The following is a 13,200-nucleotide window of genomic DNA, read 5'->3' on the forward strand; positions in this document are numbered from 1 at the left end:
TGATGAAATGCTCATTCATGCTAATGCTCATTAGACTGCATTCAGCGTATCGCCAAGGAGAATGTTCCATCATCCACGCAAGGATTTCTCCTTGTGCATTGGAATGTTCTTCTCCTCTCCTGCCCTTCTCTCAACCCTCCAGAGCAGATTTGGGGATGATGTACAGGGGAAAGGAGTGTTGCGCAAGCGCTAGTATTTTGTTGAATACCAATCACTAAATTATTTTTAATTATTCTTTTTAAAAAGTATTAATAATATTTGCATGCAGAAAACACACACCTCAGGGAGACAGGGGCTGGCCTAAAACCCTTTGTCCTCGTGTGTTAGTCTTCCGTGGGTGTGGATTTACTTATTTAATTGCATTTGAGCATCTCCCCCCACCAGCAGCCTCATGGCACATTCCAGAAACAGGCTTGCACACTCATCCATGAGAACTTTGCCTGTGCTATACAGAACTCCATTCCCTGCAGTTCTGAAACTAAGGAGCATTTGGTTAGGACAGATCAGTAGGGGTAATGCCAAGGCAGTTGATCAAATACATGGCTGTAATTATAGGAGGCAAACACAAATGAAATGGAAAGTAAATCTACAAAAATCTGGAATCTGTGGTTCCTGAATTCTGTGGGAAATACACTGTTTAAAGTGCAGTCTCCTCAAGCCAGGACTGCATCTGTACACTCCACACAGAATCCAGCTTTCAGAAGACCTTGGCTTTTCCATACGTCTTTGGCAGACAGCTGAGAAAGGCTTAGAAAAGTATGGGCTATACCTGAAAGTGTGGATTGTGGGGGTGGAAGTTAACGCAGAGATTTCCAGCGGCCAGAGAACTAGTTTCACGTGGCCACCTTCTTGCCACCTATTCGTGGGTCTGTCCCTCCAGCCTCTCCCCTCCCCTGCCCTCCCCAACCCCACCCCTGCAGCATTCTTGTACAGATGCCCATACCCTCCTCTCTCCTTGTGTCTACCATATCTGTGTGAAAAAAGAGAAGAAACTACCAACGCCTTCAAAGCTCTAAATTTCAGAAGCAAGATAACAGCTCCCTTCTCGGTGCAGACCCAGCGGACCCCCAGCCTACGGTTTCTGCCTTGTCTTCAAACGCCCTGCCTTGAGGATAGGCTCTGACTGATTTCCACATAGCAAGTAGAGAGAGGGGAGAGAGTGTGCATGTCGCCAGCCTTGTTGCTTTCATCTCCTGCTTCTTCCAAGAATCACAGTTAATGGGTGCGTTTTAATATCGCAGCAATCTTGTGTTGTAAAATGACCTAAGGTCGCCCACGTTTTGGCGCCCTCAGCCGGGAAAACCCAAAACCAAGCTGCAGCCGTTGCACCACACTGGCTCTCGCTGCTGCTTCCCATGGAACGTGAGCAGCGAAGCCAAGTAACGTTGCTGCGACCTCAGTCACTCCTGCGATGAGGCTTTGTTGCATCATGTCTCTGAGGAATAGTCCCTCTGTAATCCTGTGGCCAGTCTGATGAAATCGCTTCCACTTGCTTTGTTTTGTGCAGGCAGGTCTCTTTGCCATTGGCAATACTTCTGACTGTGAGCACAGGTGTGGGATTTTGGGGTGGGTAGAGAACAAGTTGAGGGAGAGCAGCTGTCCTCTGTGGAGCTCCCTAACTGAACTGAGGTTCACAGCTCTGGAACTAGCAGTAGTTAGGCTTTCTGTGTGCTCATTGTCCTCACGAAAAGAGCATAGGAATTCAATGGTCACTCTTCAAAACCATGCATAAGTAGAAGAACATGCTTAGGAACCCTGCTGCTTCTAATACTTGGAGATTTAGTTGCGTTTCCCAAGAAAGTTCATAAAATAAAAATGGCAAAAATCTTCTTGCCTCTGTCCCATTGTAATACAGTTGCCTTCTTTCTTTCCCCCTTCTCCTTTGTGTCTTGTTGGCATGGTGTCCTTATTATGCTTGTGCCAGAAAAGACGAATTATATGGCGGAAGTTGTGATTGCAGATGCATTTGGGGGAAAGTGGTGTCTTATTAGGTGTAAATGGAGCAGAAGAAAGAGATGTGGTACTTCAAGCAGCACTGAACTCAGACAACAGAAAATGGAGTGCAAAACGAATTGTGCTGCCTTCCCCCAATCATTTTGGTTAAGTTGTCTTTTTAAAACTTAACCTTGCAAACATGAAGGCTAGAAACATTCTCCCTTAGGATTCTGTAGAATGCAACACATGCTGCACTCTCCTCTTCTCTACCTTGCTTCATTCCCTTGAAAAATGCAAGCTCCTGCAGGCAGGGACTTTCTGCCCTGGTTTATATTACTCTGTAAAATGCATTGTATGTTGATAGCACTATATAAATAACCCAAAGCAGAAAGGGTGATGTGCACGGATGAGCCAGGGTACCACAATAAAACATAGAATTTTGGAGTTGGAAGATACTATAAGAGTCATCTAAGGGACGTGGGTGGCGCTGTGATCTAAACCACAGAGCCTAGGGCTTGCCGATCAGAAGGTCAGCAGTTCAAATCCACATGATGGTGTGAGCTTCTGTTGTTCGGTCCCAGCTCCTGCCCACCTAGCAGCTCGAAAGCATGTCAAAGTACCAATAGATAAATAGGTACCGCTCTGGCGGGAAGATAACCGGCGTTTCTGTGCACTGCTCTGGTTTCTCCAGAAGCTGCTTGGTCATGCTGGCCACATGACCTGGAAGCTGTCTGCAGACAAATACCGGCTCCCTTGGCCTATAGAGCGAGATGAGCACGCAACCCCAGAGTCATTCGCAATTGGACTTTTAACGGTCAGGGGTCCCTTTACCTTTATGAGAGTCATCTAGTTCAGCCCCCTGCAAGGCAGGAATCTTTCAGCCAATGTGGGCTCGGACCCATGGCCCTGAGGTTAAGAGTCTCATGCTCTGCTGACTAAGCGATCCCAGTTCATATGCTCTAGTTCTGTTTTGTCCCTTGTTTTGCTCCCCCACCCCACTCCGGCCTGTAGTAGAATATGGGCTGTTTCATGTATTAAGCTAAACATTAATTCATAGGTGGATAGATAAATGGATGGATAGAATTTTTTTAATGTATTCAAATATTTGTATGCTGCAATTTCATTTTTAAAAAATCAGAGCTGCTTACACCAATTACTGTACTACAGTAAAAACTACACAAAAATCAAAACAGATCACCAGCTATCACAAGGACATGGGACAGTGGCATAGGAAACTGCCTTCTGAGCCAGCCTACTGGACCAGTGTTGTCTCCCCTGAGAAAAGGAGCTCTCTGGGGTTTCAGGCATAAATCTTTCCCATCCCTGGGACCTTCTGTGTGCCAAATGTGTGCTGTGCCACTGAGCTGTGACTCTTTCCCGCGGGTTACAGGGAGCTGGAATTGGATGTGGCTCTCTGTCCAGGGTGCCCTTTGTGGCAAGCCCTGGTTTTCTCCTACGCCATGCAAGAATGCCCAGGAAGGATGATAGTGCCTTCTCCCTTAATTATTATTCCTATATTAATCTGAGCTAGTCTTTTTGACCTAGATAGAGAGGAGGAATAACTCGCAGAGAAATATCTTCCAAAGTCTCTGCCCCCATCTACTTTCCAAGAAACCCTAAACTGCTCAATCTAAGCATTCATCTCGCATATCAAATTGCGCTTTGAATGTGCAGGTTTTCAAAGCGTTTGGAATGTATTTACTTTAAGGAGTGGGGCTTTCTTTGGCTACTAGCCTGAGCGGCTAAGTTTCCCCTCCACTGAATGTGACCTGCAAAGAACCACAAGGGTAGAGTGCCCTGTAGCACTCGTCTCTCAGTGGTGAGCTTCCAAAGGTGTTTGGCTGGCCACTGAGAAGAGGGTGCTGGGCCAGATGGGTTTTTTTGGTGTGATCTAGCAGAGCCGCTCCTACATTATTAAGTAGCAGTTGTGGGGTGGGTGGGGGGAGAACAAAAAGAAGGGCATGGAAGTGGAAGACAGGTGTGTCTTAGGGACTAATGAGCGATTGCTGTGCAAGAGGGATAAAGGACAGTGCAGGTGACTGCTGGCCCATCACTTAACTGCCAGAATGCCTGCCAAGCCCTCACCAGACCTGGCCAGGTTTCCCAGCTTCACTCTGAGTGAGACCTGGGCAATTTTTTTTTTTAAAGCCTAAAATTCTTGGGACCCTTGCATTCTGTGCTGCGTACCAAGATTTTGCTCTGACGCAAAGATGTGTAGAATACATTTTCAAATTTCAACCCAAGGAAATTGCTTGTCTCTCCGCAGATTGCAAAGCGGGATGCGGCTTAGAGAGTGTTGAAGATTAACTTTGCTGGTGTGTGTGTGTGTCTTCTCTCTTCTCCCCCACCCCACCCAAAGCTGACCAAGAACGGCACCGTGGAGTCGGAGGAGGCGGATGGGCTGACTCTCGAGGACGTCTCCGACGACGACATAGATGTAGAGAACGTGGAGGTGGACGACTACTTCTTCCTGCAGCCCCTGCCCACCAAGAGGCGCCGCGCCCTCCTCCGAGCCTCGGGGGTTCATCGCATCGATGCAGAGGAGAAGCAAGAGCTCCGCGCCATCCGCCTGTCGCGGGAGGAGTGCGGCTGTGACTGCCGGCTGTACTGTGACCCTGAGGCCTGTGCCTGTAGCCAGGCTGGAATTAAATGCCAGGTCAGTGGGGAAACCGCTAGGCTTTGGCCTGAATTATACCACGCAGTCTTTGTCTGTCTGTCTGTCTGTCCCTTTGGTGTTGAAGCGTGTCCATTTAAGGTCTTTGTGGCTGTGTTCGTCCTGAGCTTGCAAGGAGAAACAGTTGTGCTCCATAGTAAGTCTGTGTGCCCTGCTAAATTAACACACAGGAAGGTCTTGTGGGATCTGGTGGTGACACTTGGGCCTTCGCATTTCTGAGGCAGAGAGAGAGGCAGTCTCCCATTATCTCAGGAGGAATTTCCCCAAATAGAAGGTAATTGTTTCAGACTCTATTTGGGTTTTGGGGAGAGAGGGGAGGGGGACAGCAAGATGAGATGGATCTTTTTTTGTAGGGGAGCTGAAAGGGTTCCTAGGATGAGCAGCCCTGGTTGCTATTGAGCGATAACTCTGTCCTTGCAGTCTGCATGGTATCCTCATCCTTACTCTGCATGTGAGGTCTGCTGTCCCTCTGCTCCCCTCTACTGGCTGCCTTCTGAAATGAACAGATTAAGAAAAACACTTTCTCCATAAATTTGCAGCATTTGTGCAATTCTAAGCACATGTTCATGTTTCATTATTCTGCTCCTCCTATTCCTGTGGGGAGCATCAGGGAGAACTATTCAGGATCCACCAGAAATCTTGGCTCTGTTTCCACCCCATCCACCTTCTGAAACTTGTAGTATTGCCTGTGCTCTTTTACTCTGTCTTTGCATCCGTTAGAGCTACAAACTTGCGTTCTAATTTTTACATTTGCTGAAATGAAAGCTGAGGTTCTCAGGATGCTGATCTCCTCACCCAGTACCAAATTCTATGTTTTCACTGTGTAGAATTGGTCTTGCATGTTGTCCTTCTGTTCTAACACAGTCCTTCAGATTGTGTGCATTCTGTCCCTTCCTTAATATTTTCCCCCACACGTGCATCCTTTTCTTCTTTGGCTGCTGGCAGCTTTTTATGTGATAAATATGCAGTTTTGGTCCAGGGGGAGGTCTCAGATATTTTCCACTCAGTGATGTGCTTCCAATGGAAGGATATTTAATTCCAAAGCACTAAAGCTGCAAGCATTTGATCACTTGTCTTGGCCAGCAGACCTGTTTTTTTCTTTTAGCATCTAGAGATTGGCTTGGGGAGGGGGCTGCAGGATGGGGCTGCATGCAGACCTGGCTGTCCTGTTGCTTACCAGCGGCAGCCCGCATGAATTTTGCATGCTCCTCCCAACAGGAACTTGGCTTCTGTTTCCTCCCAGCCTCCCCCCCCCCCCAAAAAAAAAACCTTGGCTAGGCTTGCATTATCCACTCCCTGCCGCAGTGCTCTCCCGCTGGGCACAGATTCACTGTCCCTCAACTTCCCCCACCCAGGTGGACCGGATGTCCTTTCCGTGCGGCTGTTCCAGAGATGGCTGTGGGAACATGGCGGGGCGCATTGAATTCAATCCCATCCGGGTGCGGACTCATTACCTCCACACCATTATGAAACTGGAGCTGGAGAATAAGCGGCAGGTGAGCCGCCCCCAGACTCTGGAGGAGGAGGCCGCTGCCCCTCCCAGCTCCAGCGGCGATTGGCTGGGGGCCCAGACCCCCGAGACGCAGGACTTCCAGGAGTTCATGGCGGAGAACGAAACGGCGGTCATGCACCTGCAGACGGCCGAGGAGCTGGAGCGGCTGAAGGCCGAGGAAGACTCCAGCAGCGGCTCCAGCGTGGAGAGCCTGGGGGTGTGCATTTTGGAAGAGCCCCTGGCGGTCCCCGACGGGTTGTGCCCGAGCCTGGCCACGCCCATCCTCATCCAAGCCCAGCTGCCCCTGGGCTCCTCCGTTCTGTGCTTTACGGACAGTTCTGAGCAAGCCAGCTCTGCTGAGGGCAGCCAAGCCTACTTGAACAATGGGCCGGTTGTGTACTATCAGGTCGACCAAAGGTCGATGCTGGGCGTGAAGGGCGAGAGCAGCGCCGAGGAGCCCGACATTCCCCCTCGCTACCCAGACGAGAAGGAGCTGAGCGTCTACTCCGTCCCGGTGACCTCGCTGGTGCCTTGTGCCAGAGCCGCCGTCTCCGGCAGGGCGGAAGGGGGCAAAGCGCCCCTGTCCCCGGAGCCCCTCGCTTCTGAAAGCTGCCCGCCTGAGGTTCCTCCTCCACCAAGCCTCTCATTCCACACAAACGTGCCGCAGGACAGTTTGCGGCCCCAGAGTTTGGGGCAGTCTCCGGAGAGGGCCTGTGAGCTCCCCTCGTCGGAGGAGTGCTCCCTGGGACCTGCTCTGGCCGTGTGACCCACCCCGACCCACTGTAGCTCTTAATCTTGGATGTCTATTTATTGGCAGAGAATTTATCTAACGGCCGCGGGCCCCCGGGGATTATTTAACGTGGGGCGTTGGGAGGGGGGAGTGTTGAAGGAGGGACTGCTTCGTACAGGCTCACTATGAAACGAACTACACCCAGGGGGTCAGGGGGGTCTTCTGCGGATTGGGCGGCCTCTGAACACGGAAGCGCCTGGACCACGGACAGGAAACGGTCCAGTTGGAGCTGCTGCAGGGCACGCACCTTATCCCCCACCCTGCAAGGACCAAACGTGAATGTGTGTCATGGAAGCAATAGAGTGGAGCTGCCTTTTCTCCCAGAGCGCTCAATTGAGTTTTTTTTTGGGGGGGAAGGGGGTAGAAGAGGATGTTGCTACTGCTACAGAATATCACAAATCCATACATGCTGTGGAATCTCTCTCTCTGGCTCCCAGTGCAGCTGCCTCGACCTGTACCATTTTGTCATCTTTCAGTGCTCTGTCTTCTTGGAACTGTGACCTCCTTTAATCTGCTTGAACTGCTCTGGCCAGTTGCACAGCTTTAGGCTCTTACAAACTCTTATTTATGTGACATTTTTGCCGCCCGCCCTTCCCTCCCTAGGAGAACTTTTCTTCTACCCCCCCCCCATTTTAAATTCCATATGGATTAACGCTGACCGTGACTGGTTACACCTGCAGTTTGGCATGCAACTGTCCATACAGAACCATTGGTCTCTGGGATCCTCCTTGCCCAGTGGCTTCACCCCAAGCAGGCTTACTCTCCGTCTTGCTGGCTCTGAATGGGGTCCGGTGAAATCGATCAAGTTCCGTTGTTTCTTTCTTAACTAACAAACAAAATTTGCTGAATGTTTACTGGGACTTCCTATGACACTCCAATGTCCATTCTGAGCTGGGGTTTTCTGCCTCTATGATGTTAATCCCTTCTGTGATCTGATTCTTGAACACTCAATGCACTTGGAGCGGGGGGCGGTTTGATCTTCTCAGTGGAGGTAAAGATCTGACCATTTGGGTGGACAGGGAGGTCCAGCAGAGTAATTATCCTTCTGCCCAGTCGTTCCACTAATTTTTTTCCCCTCCTTCCCGTCAGCTGTTTCAAGACGTTCCATTTTAATTGCACGCTAGTTTGGAGGTGGATCTGAGAGCTTTATATACTCCCTTGCTACTTGCTAGCACCCTAGCCTTCTGGATGAATCTGAATATGCAATGCAACTGTAGCTGGCTGGGTTGCGAGCACAAGGGATTAGGGTGCAATAGGGTGGCAGTGGAGAAGTCCTCCAAGCTGTATATGCATCTCCTGAGATCTGCATTGCAAGGAAGGGGTGCAATTAGCTGTTCTTATTAGTCCTAGAATGAAAGGGACGAGGTGAGGTATCCTTAGAGCTGCCACATTTCCCCTTGTCCTACTGATGGTTCTCTCACTGCAAGATAACAAAAGCACTTTCTGCATCCACCCTCCCTGGCATTCTTCTCCCCTAGTTTTTTTGTAGTAACAGATTATTGCCTTCCTCTGCAGTTCTTTGTTCTGGATCAGTTTGGCTATCACCATGGCTTCCGTGTGGTGTGCCTTTAGATCAGGAGTGGCTTACTTAATGGCATTCCAGATGTTGCTGGACTCCAGCTCCCATCGTCCCTGACCATTGGCTAAGCTCACTGTAAATGATAGGAATGGTAGTCCCAGCAGGATCTGAGACCCAAGGTTGAAGAACACTGCTCTAAATACACCAGGTTAGCTCAAAACCAGCACTGAACTTTCCCTACTTTATAATCTCTTTCCTTTCCCAGACTGTTCATGACCTCTGTTACTTGCGTAAGCCCTTTGGGATATTTAATTTCCTGCCATTCATTGCAGCTTTCCCCATTCCCTTGCACTCTGGATGTTTTTGGACTACAACCAGTGCTATTTTTCTAGAAAAAGAGGTGCCGGAACTCACCATGAACGCCTCCCTTGTTACAACAGCAATGGCGCCCACCTGGGAGGTGCCGGAACTGAGTTCCACCAAGTTCCAGCTGGGGAAAAAGCCCTGACTACAACTCCCATCATCCCTAACCATTGGCCAAGCTGGCAAGGACAGATGGGAGTTGTAGCCCTATCTGGAGGGCACCAGGTTGGGGGAGGCTGCCTGGAGGATTCCCTAGGCAGTACAAGGCTGCTGTACTTATATTTATTTAGAAGGGAGGGTGAAATATAAGCATCCCATGCAAGAAGCATTCTTCCTTCATCACTTAATTCTATCTGGGAGCTAACACATGAGTACCCTTAAGATGTATGAAATGCATGTCGTCTTTTCAGAAGGCAGCTTCTTCCTAAACAGGACTACCTGAAACTGACCGCTGAGCATCTGGCCGGTGTTTTGGATAGTGGTTGGGGGAAGAGGGGCTGGTTGACAAGAACCCCAAGCCCATGATCCCTCTTAAACCATACAGGTGATGGAGAGAGAACAAAAACATTTTACCAGCAGCTGCATCTAACCCACTTCTTTGCCTCCACCTTTATCACAATGATAAATGGTGGCTAATAGAGATGTAAGAATTGCTGGAATTTTGAAGCCTTGGTGGTGGAAACTGGTTCTTTTTCCCCACCGAGGGGGGGTTAGAAATGGAAGTTTTGGGGGCAATTGAAATAAGAACGTAAGAGCAGCTTTCTGGATCATGCCAATGTCCCGTCTAGTCTAGCATCCTGTTCTCACAGTGGCCAACCAGATAATATGCAACTCTTACCAAACCTACATTTATTTTACTGCTTTTAATAACCCAAAAGGCATAATTTATAACTTGGCTTACAAAATTTTACTCTGGGATTTCCAGAGCAATTCTATGCATGTTTACCCAGAACTAATACCTTTTCTGTTTAGTGTTCCAGAGATAAGCGCACGCAGAATTGCTGTAGGCTGCCCATCCCCTACACACTTACCTGGGAGTGAGTCAGTTACGCCAAACAAATGAGACTTAATTCTGAGCATTCAGGCTGCAAAGGATCATGCTATGTTATAACAGGGTGTCTGTGTCACTGTCACTTGAGGGGAGAGGGGAAAAGGTTGACCACAAGGGAAGGACCCAGTCAAAAGCATAGGCGTAGAATATCCACTTCTCCTGTGTTCATAGTACACATTTTGAGTGAGCAAAAACTTGCCTTAAAGCATTTAAGTCATTCCAAAAAAAAAAAATGCTTCAATTTTCCATCAGAAAGTAGATTCTAGGGCAAACCCCACCCTGTTTTTTCTGGAAAGTTTCCAGTTTGGGGGTTTTTTTGGAACCTCCACATCTCTAGTAACTAAGCACCTTTGCCAACCCACCTGGAAAAGCCCATCCTTCTGAAATGGCACTAGCTCCCAGGGGGATAAGGTGAACAGGAGCAATGCAGTCCTGGAAATGACAGCAACAGGGAGAGAGGTTTTCCTTTCCTTTCTTCCGGAACAGCTCCTGACCTCACAGTAATATTGGAAACTTCACACTGCTGGGTTGATGAGGCTTCCGACCAGATGGTGAGTATTTAAGTATATAAAAAGGCTTCGGTACTTTATAACTCCTCCCCGATCTTCCTTTTAATTCCCAAGCTTTCCATCTGCCGCTTAGCATCAATACCGCACACCTGAGCTTCCTGCGCTTCGTCTCACAAATAAGTACTTAATTGCTGCCTCGCCATCTCCTGCTGCAGTGAACGGTTTGGAAACGGCGCCAATGCGTGCAGGAGCCAGGCTTCTTTGTGCAATGACTTTTGAAATGGGGCAGGGAAGGGAGAAGAGGACCTAGAAGCATCGGAACGAGAAAAGCCTTAAAATGTCTATCACAGTCCCATTTGCTGCCTTGCGAAGCAAAGGGTGCCGTGCACACAAACGGGTGTCACTGGCCTCGTTGCTAGGAGTTCTGCTGCTAATATTTGGGGTTTTCTCCCATGCTTCTCTACAACCAGGGCTTGAAAAAGGGGCACTGGTGACATTGCTAGGTATCCCCCCGCCCTTTCCATACTAGACGTTTACAAAATAAAAGGTGCTATTAAAAAGCTGGCTTTAGTCATTTCCAGATGCAACCCTCTCTGATAGCGTATGTGTCTGTTGTGCTTGGAGATTCACAGAGCAGAAGAGTTCTAGCAGGGGGGCAAGGGATGCGCTCCCTCTACAGAGTTGCGCCGCCTGTCGTCCTAGGCCAAAGGTGCAAAGGAAGTAGGGTTGAAATGCCCCCATTATATAAACCTCCCCAAGTTCATCATAACACCACTGTAGCCTTTATGGTGTGTGTCCAGTCCCCACCGTTCCCTGCCTTGTGGCGCGACTAGCAGTGTACACTCGCAGGGCGCACCATTTGTATCTCTGGCTTCCTGCTGATGCGTGCAAGGCAAAAAGGACTCCCCCACCCTGCCAGAACACTTAAACACTTCCAGCTGGCCACTCCAGCACTGGCCTAGGAGCCATGGGCAACTGTGGTGCAGTTGTGTCCTAAAGGAAACAGTTAAAATGCCTGACCACCAGCCCCTTATATTTGTAGCCTTTAAACTCCACACTGCACGTTCCTTTCTTTGGGGATTGGCTGTGATCAGCTCTAAAGGAAGAGGTGCAAATGGGACACACCTCAGCCGCTGGCAAATTCTCACAATTTAAGAACTTTGTTCTTTTGAGTGCTTTTAAGTTGCTGCAGCCCATGAATGACAGGTGGCCTGCTCTGCAAATGGAAACAACTTCGCACTTAAATATCTGCTTTTTGAAACTGAAAAAGGAATTATTATGACTGACATTCCAAGAAGCAGAGGATGTCGAAATAGGTTGATAGAAACCCATCTGGATAAAACTGGCATCGTGGACACATACCCAGGCCAGCATCTGAATTGCTCCATCTCTGTTGTCCTGGCCCTATGCTCTAATTGTGTCCATGAGCCAGCAAAGCTGATCGGACCTTTTGCACCTGTGACCTTGGAAAAACAAAGCAGCGTGTCGCCCTGATGGAAGGACAAAGTAAAATGGCTTTTGTGGGTGGGATGTGACCTGGTTGCAAGTGAAAAAAAATATAAATCCTCAACTCCAAATCATGTTAGGAAATGGATCTGGTTTTCCTTCACTTGGCTTTTTTTTAAAAGACTTTTTAAAACGCTGGTACAGCATACCCATAATGAAATGAGCTAGTGTTGTTGCAAAGCAATCACACACACACACTCCTCCTTTTTCCTCTCCCTGCCCCCTCCTCTTTTTTGGTGCTAGTGAACTGTTTACATGGGAATGGCCCTTTTACTACCTGTTTGGGAGACTCTTTAACTATGCCCCAGTTTGAGACATTTGGTACAAGCCCTGCCCCCTTCATCAGTTGCGACTCCGATAACTTTATAACTTGCTCTCAGCTCTCCTGCCTCACATGGTATACAGGTGGCATTTTCAATGTGAATCCAAAGCTTGTCAGGTCCTCTACATTTTGTTTTGCCTTTTATGTTATTTTCATTGTGATAATGCTGTATTTAAAGAGGATATTTAAGTGTAAAAATAAAGAAATGCTTGAACTTGCAAAGCAGCTTCTGTCCTCAGTGCCAAAGTTGGCAATAGTGGTTTAGGTTATTGCTGCTCACTTAATAGTGCAATGGACATGCAACCTTGCATAATCCTGACTAGAGCCAAGCTTGTGCTCCCGCTGCTCTTCCATGGTGTATATTGTCTGCAAAACCACTAATCTAGGGTTTATAAACTATGGGTTGTACTCAAAGCAGTGCTGATGCTTGTTCATGCCACATGCGCTGACACGAGCTCCCCTCTCCTCGCCCTGCACATCATTCTGGGAGGGGAAGAAGTCCTGTTGGCGCTGACTTCCACTAGTGCGATTACTGAGTTTAATTGGCCCTATAATTTCAATCTTGGAGCAGAATCTGCCTTGTAACGAAGCACACACAATATATGGTTGGTTCAGAAACAGCATCGAGACCACAGAGGATAGCAGTACCTGTTCTAAGGCAGTTCGTGCAACTTGAAGAACTGGGCTTTTTGCATCATCTGTTTACTTCATTCATAGTGAAATATCAGTGGGGCCTTTCAGAGAGGCTGTGGCTTACTCGCCCGTAGAGTACAGCTTGGAATATAGTTAATAGAAGCACAAGCTGCGTCTGCCGCAGCTGATCCCTGGCAAGCAGAGCCAGCCGTTTCATTTCTTGGCAGGGGAATTAAACTCTTGTTACAAAGAACTGGGGTACAGTGTGTGTTGGCCAGGGCCCTTGCCTGTATGCGGCATAAACTTATGGTCTTGCATAAACTGCAGGACTCATTGGGGAAATGACAAGGTGAATAGCTTTGATCAGGGGTCACCAACCTACAGCCCGGGGGCCGGATAAGGCCCG

General features: G+C 48.5%; 1 protein-coding gene across 2 annotated transcripts in view; it reads left to right on the top strand.

Moving 5' to 3' along the window:
* CSRNP2 (cysteine and serine rich nuclear protein 2) overlaps positions 1–12,383 on the top strand; it is a 39,167-nt gene extending 26,784 nt beyond the window's left edge. For both annotated transcript variants that reach the window (XM_083729447.1, XM_083729448.1), the window contains exons 4-5: positions 4,295–4,591; positions 5,965–12,383. In XM_083729447.1, the coding sequence (XP_083585573.1) occupies positions 4,295–4,591; positions 5,965–6,867 (1,200 nt within the window). In that variant the 3' untranslated portion in view covers positions 6,868–12,383. The remainder of the gene's footprint in view (positions 1–4,294; positions 4,592–5,964) is intronic.
* Positions 12,384–13,200: the final 817 nt, after the last annotated feature.

The sequence above is a fragment of the Podarcis gaigeae genome (genome assembly GCF_964106915.1).
Source record: "Podarcis gaigeae genome assembly, chromosome: 2".
Taxonomy (NCBI): Eukaryota; Metazoa; Chordata; class Lepidosauria; order Squamata; family Lacertidae; genus Podarcis; species Podarcis gaigeae.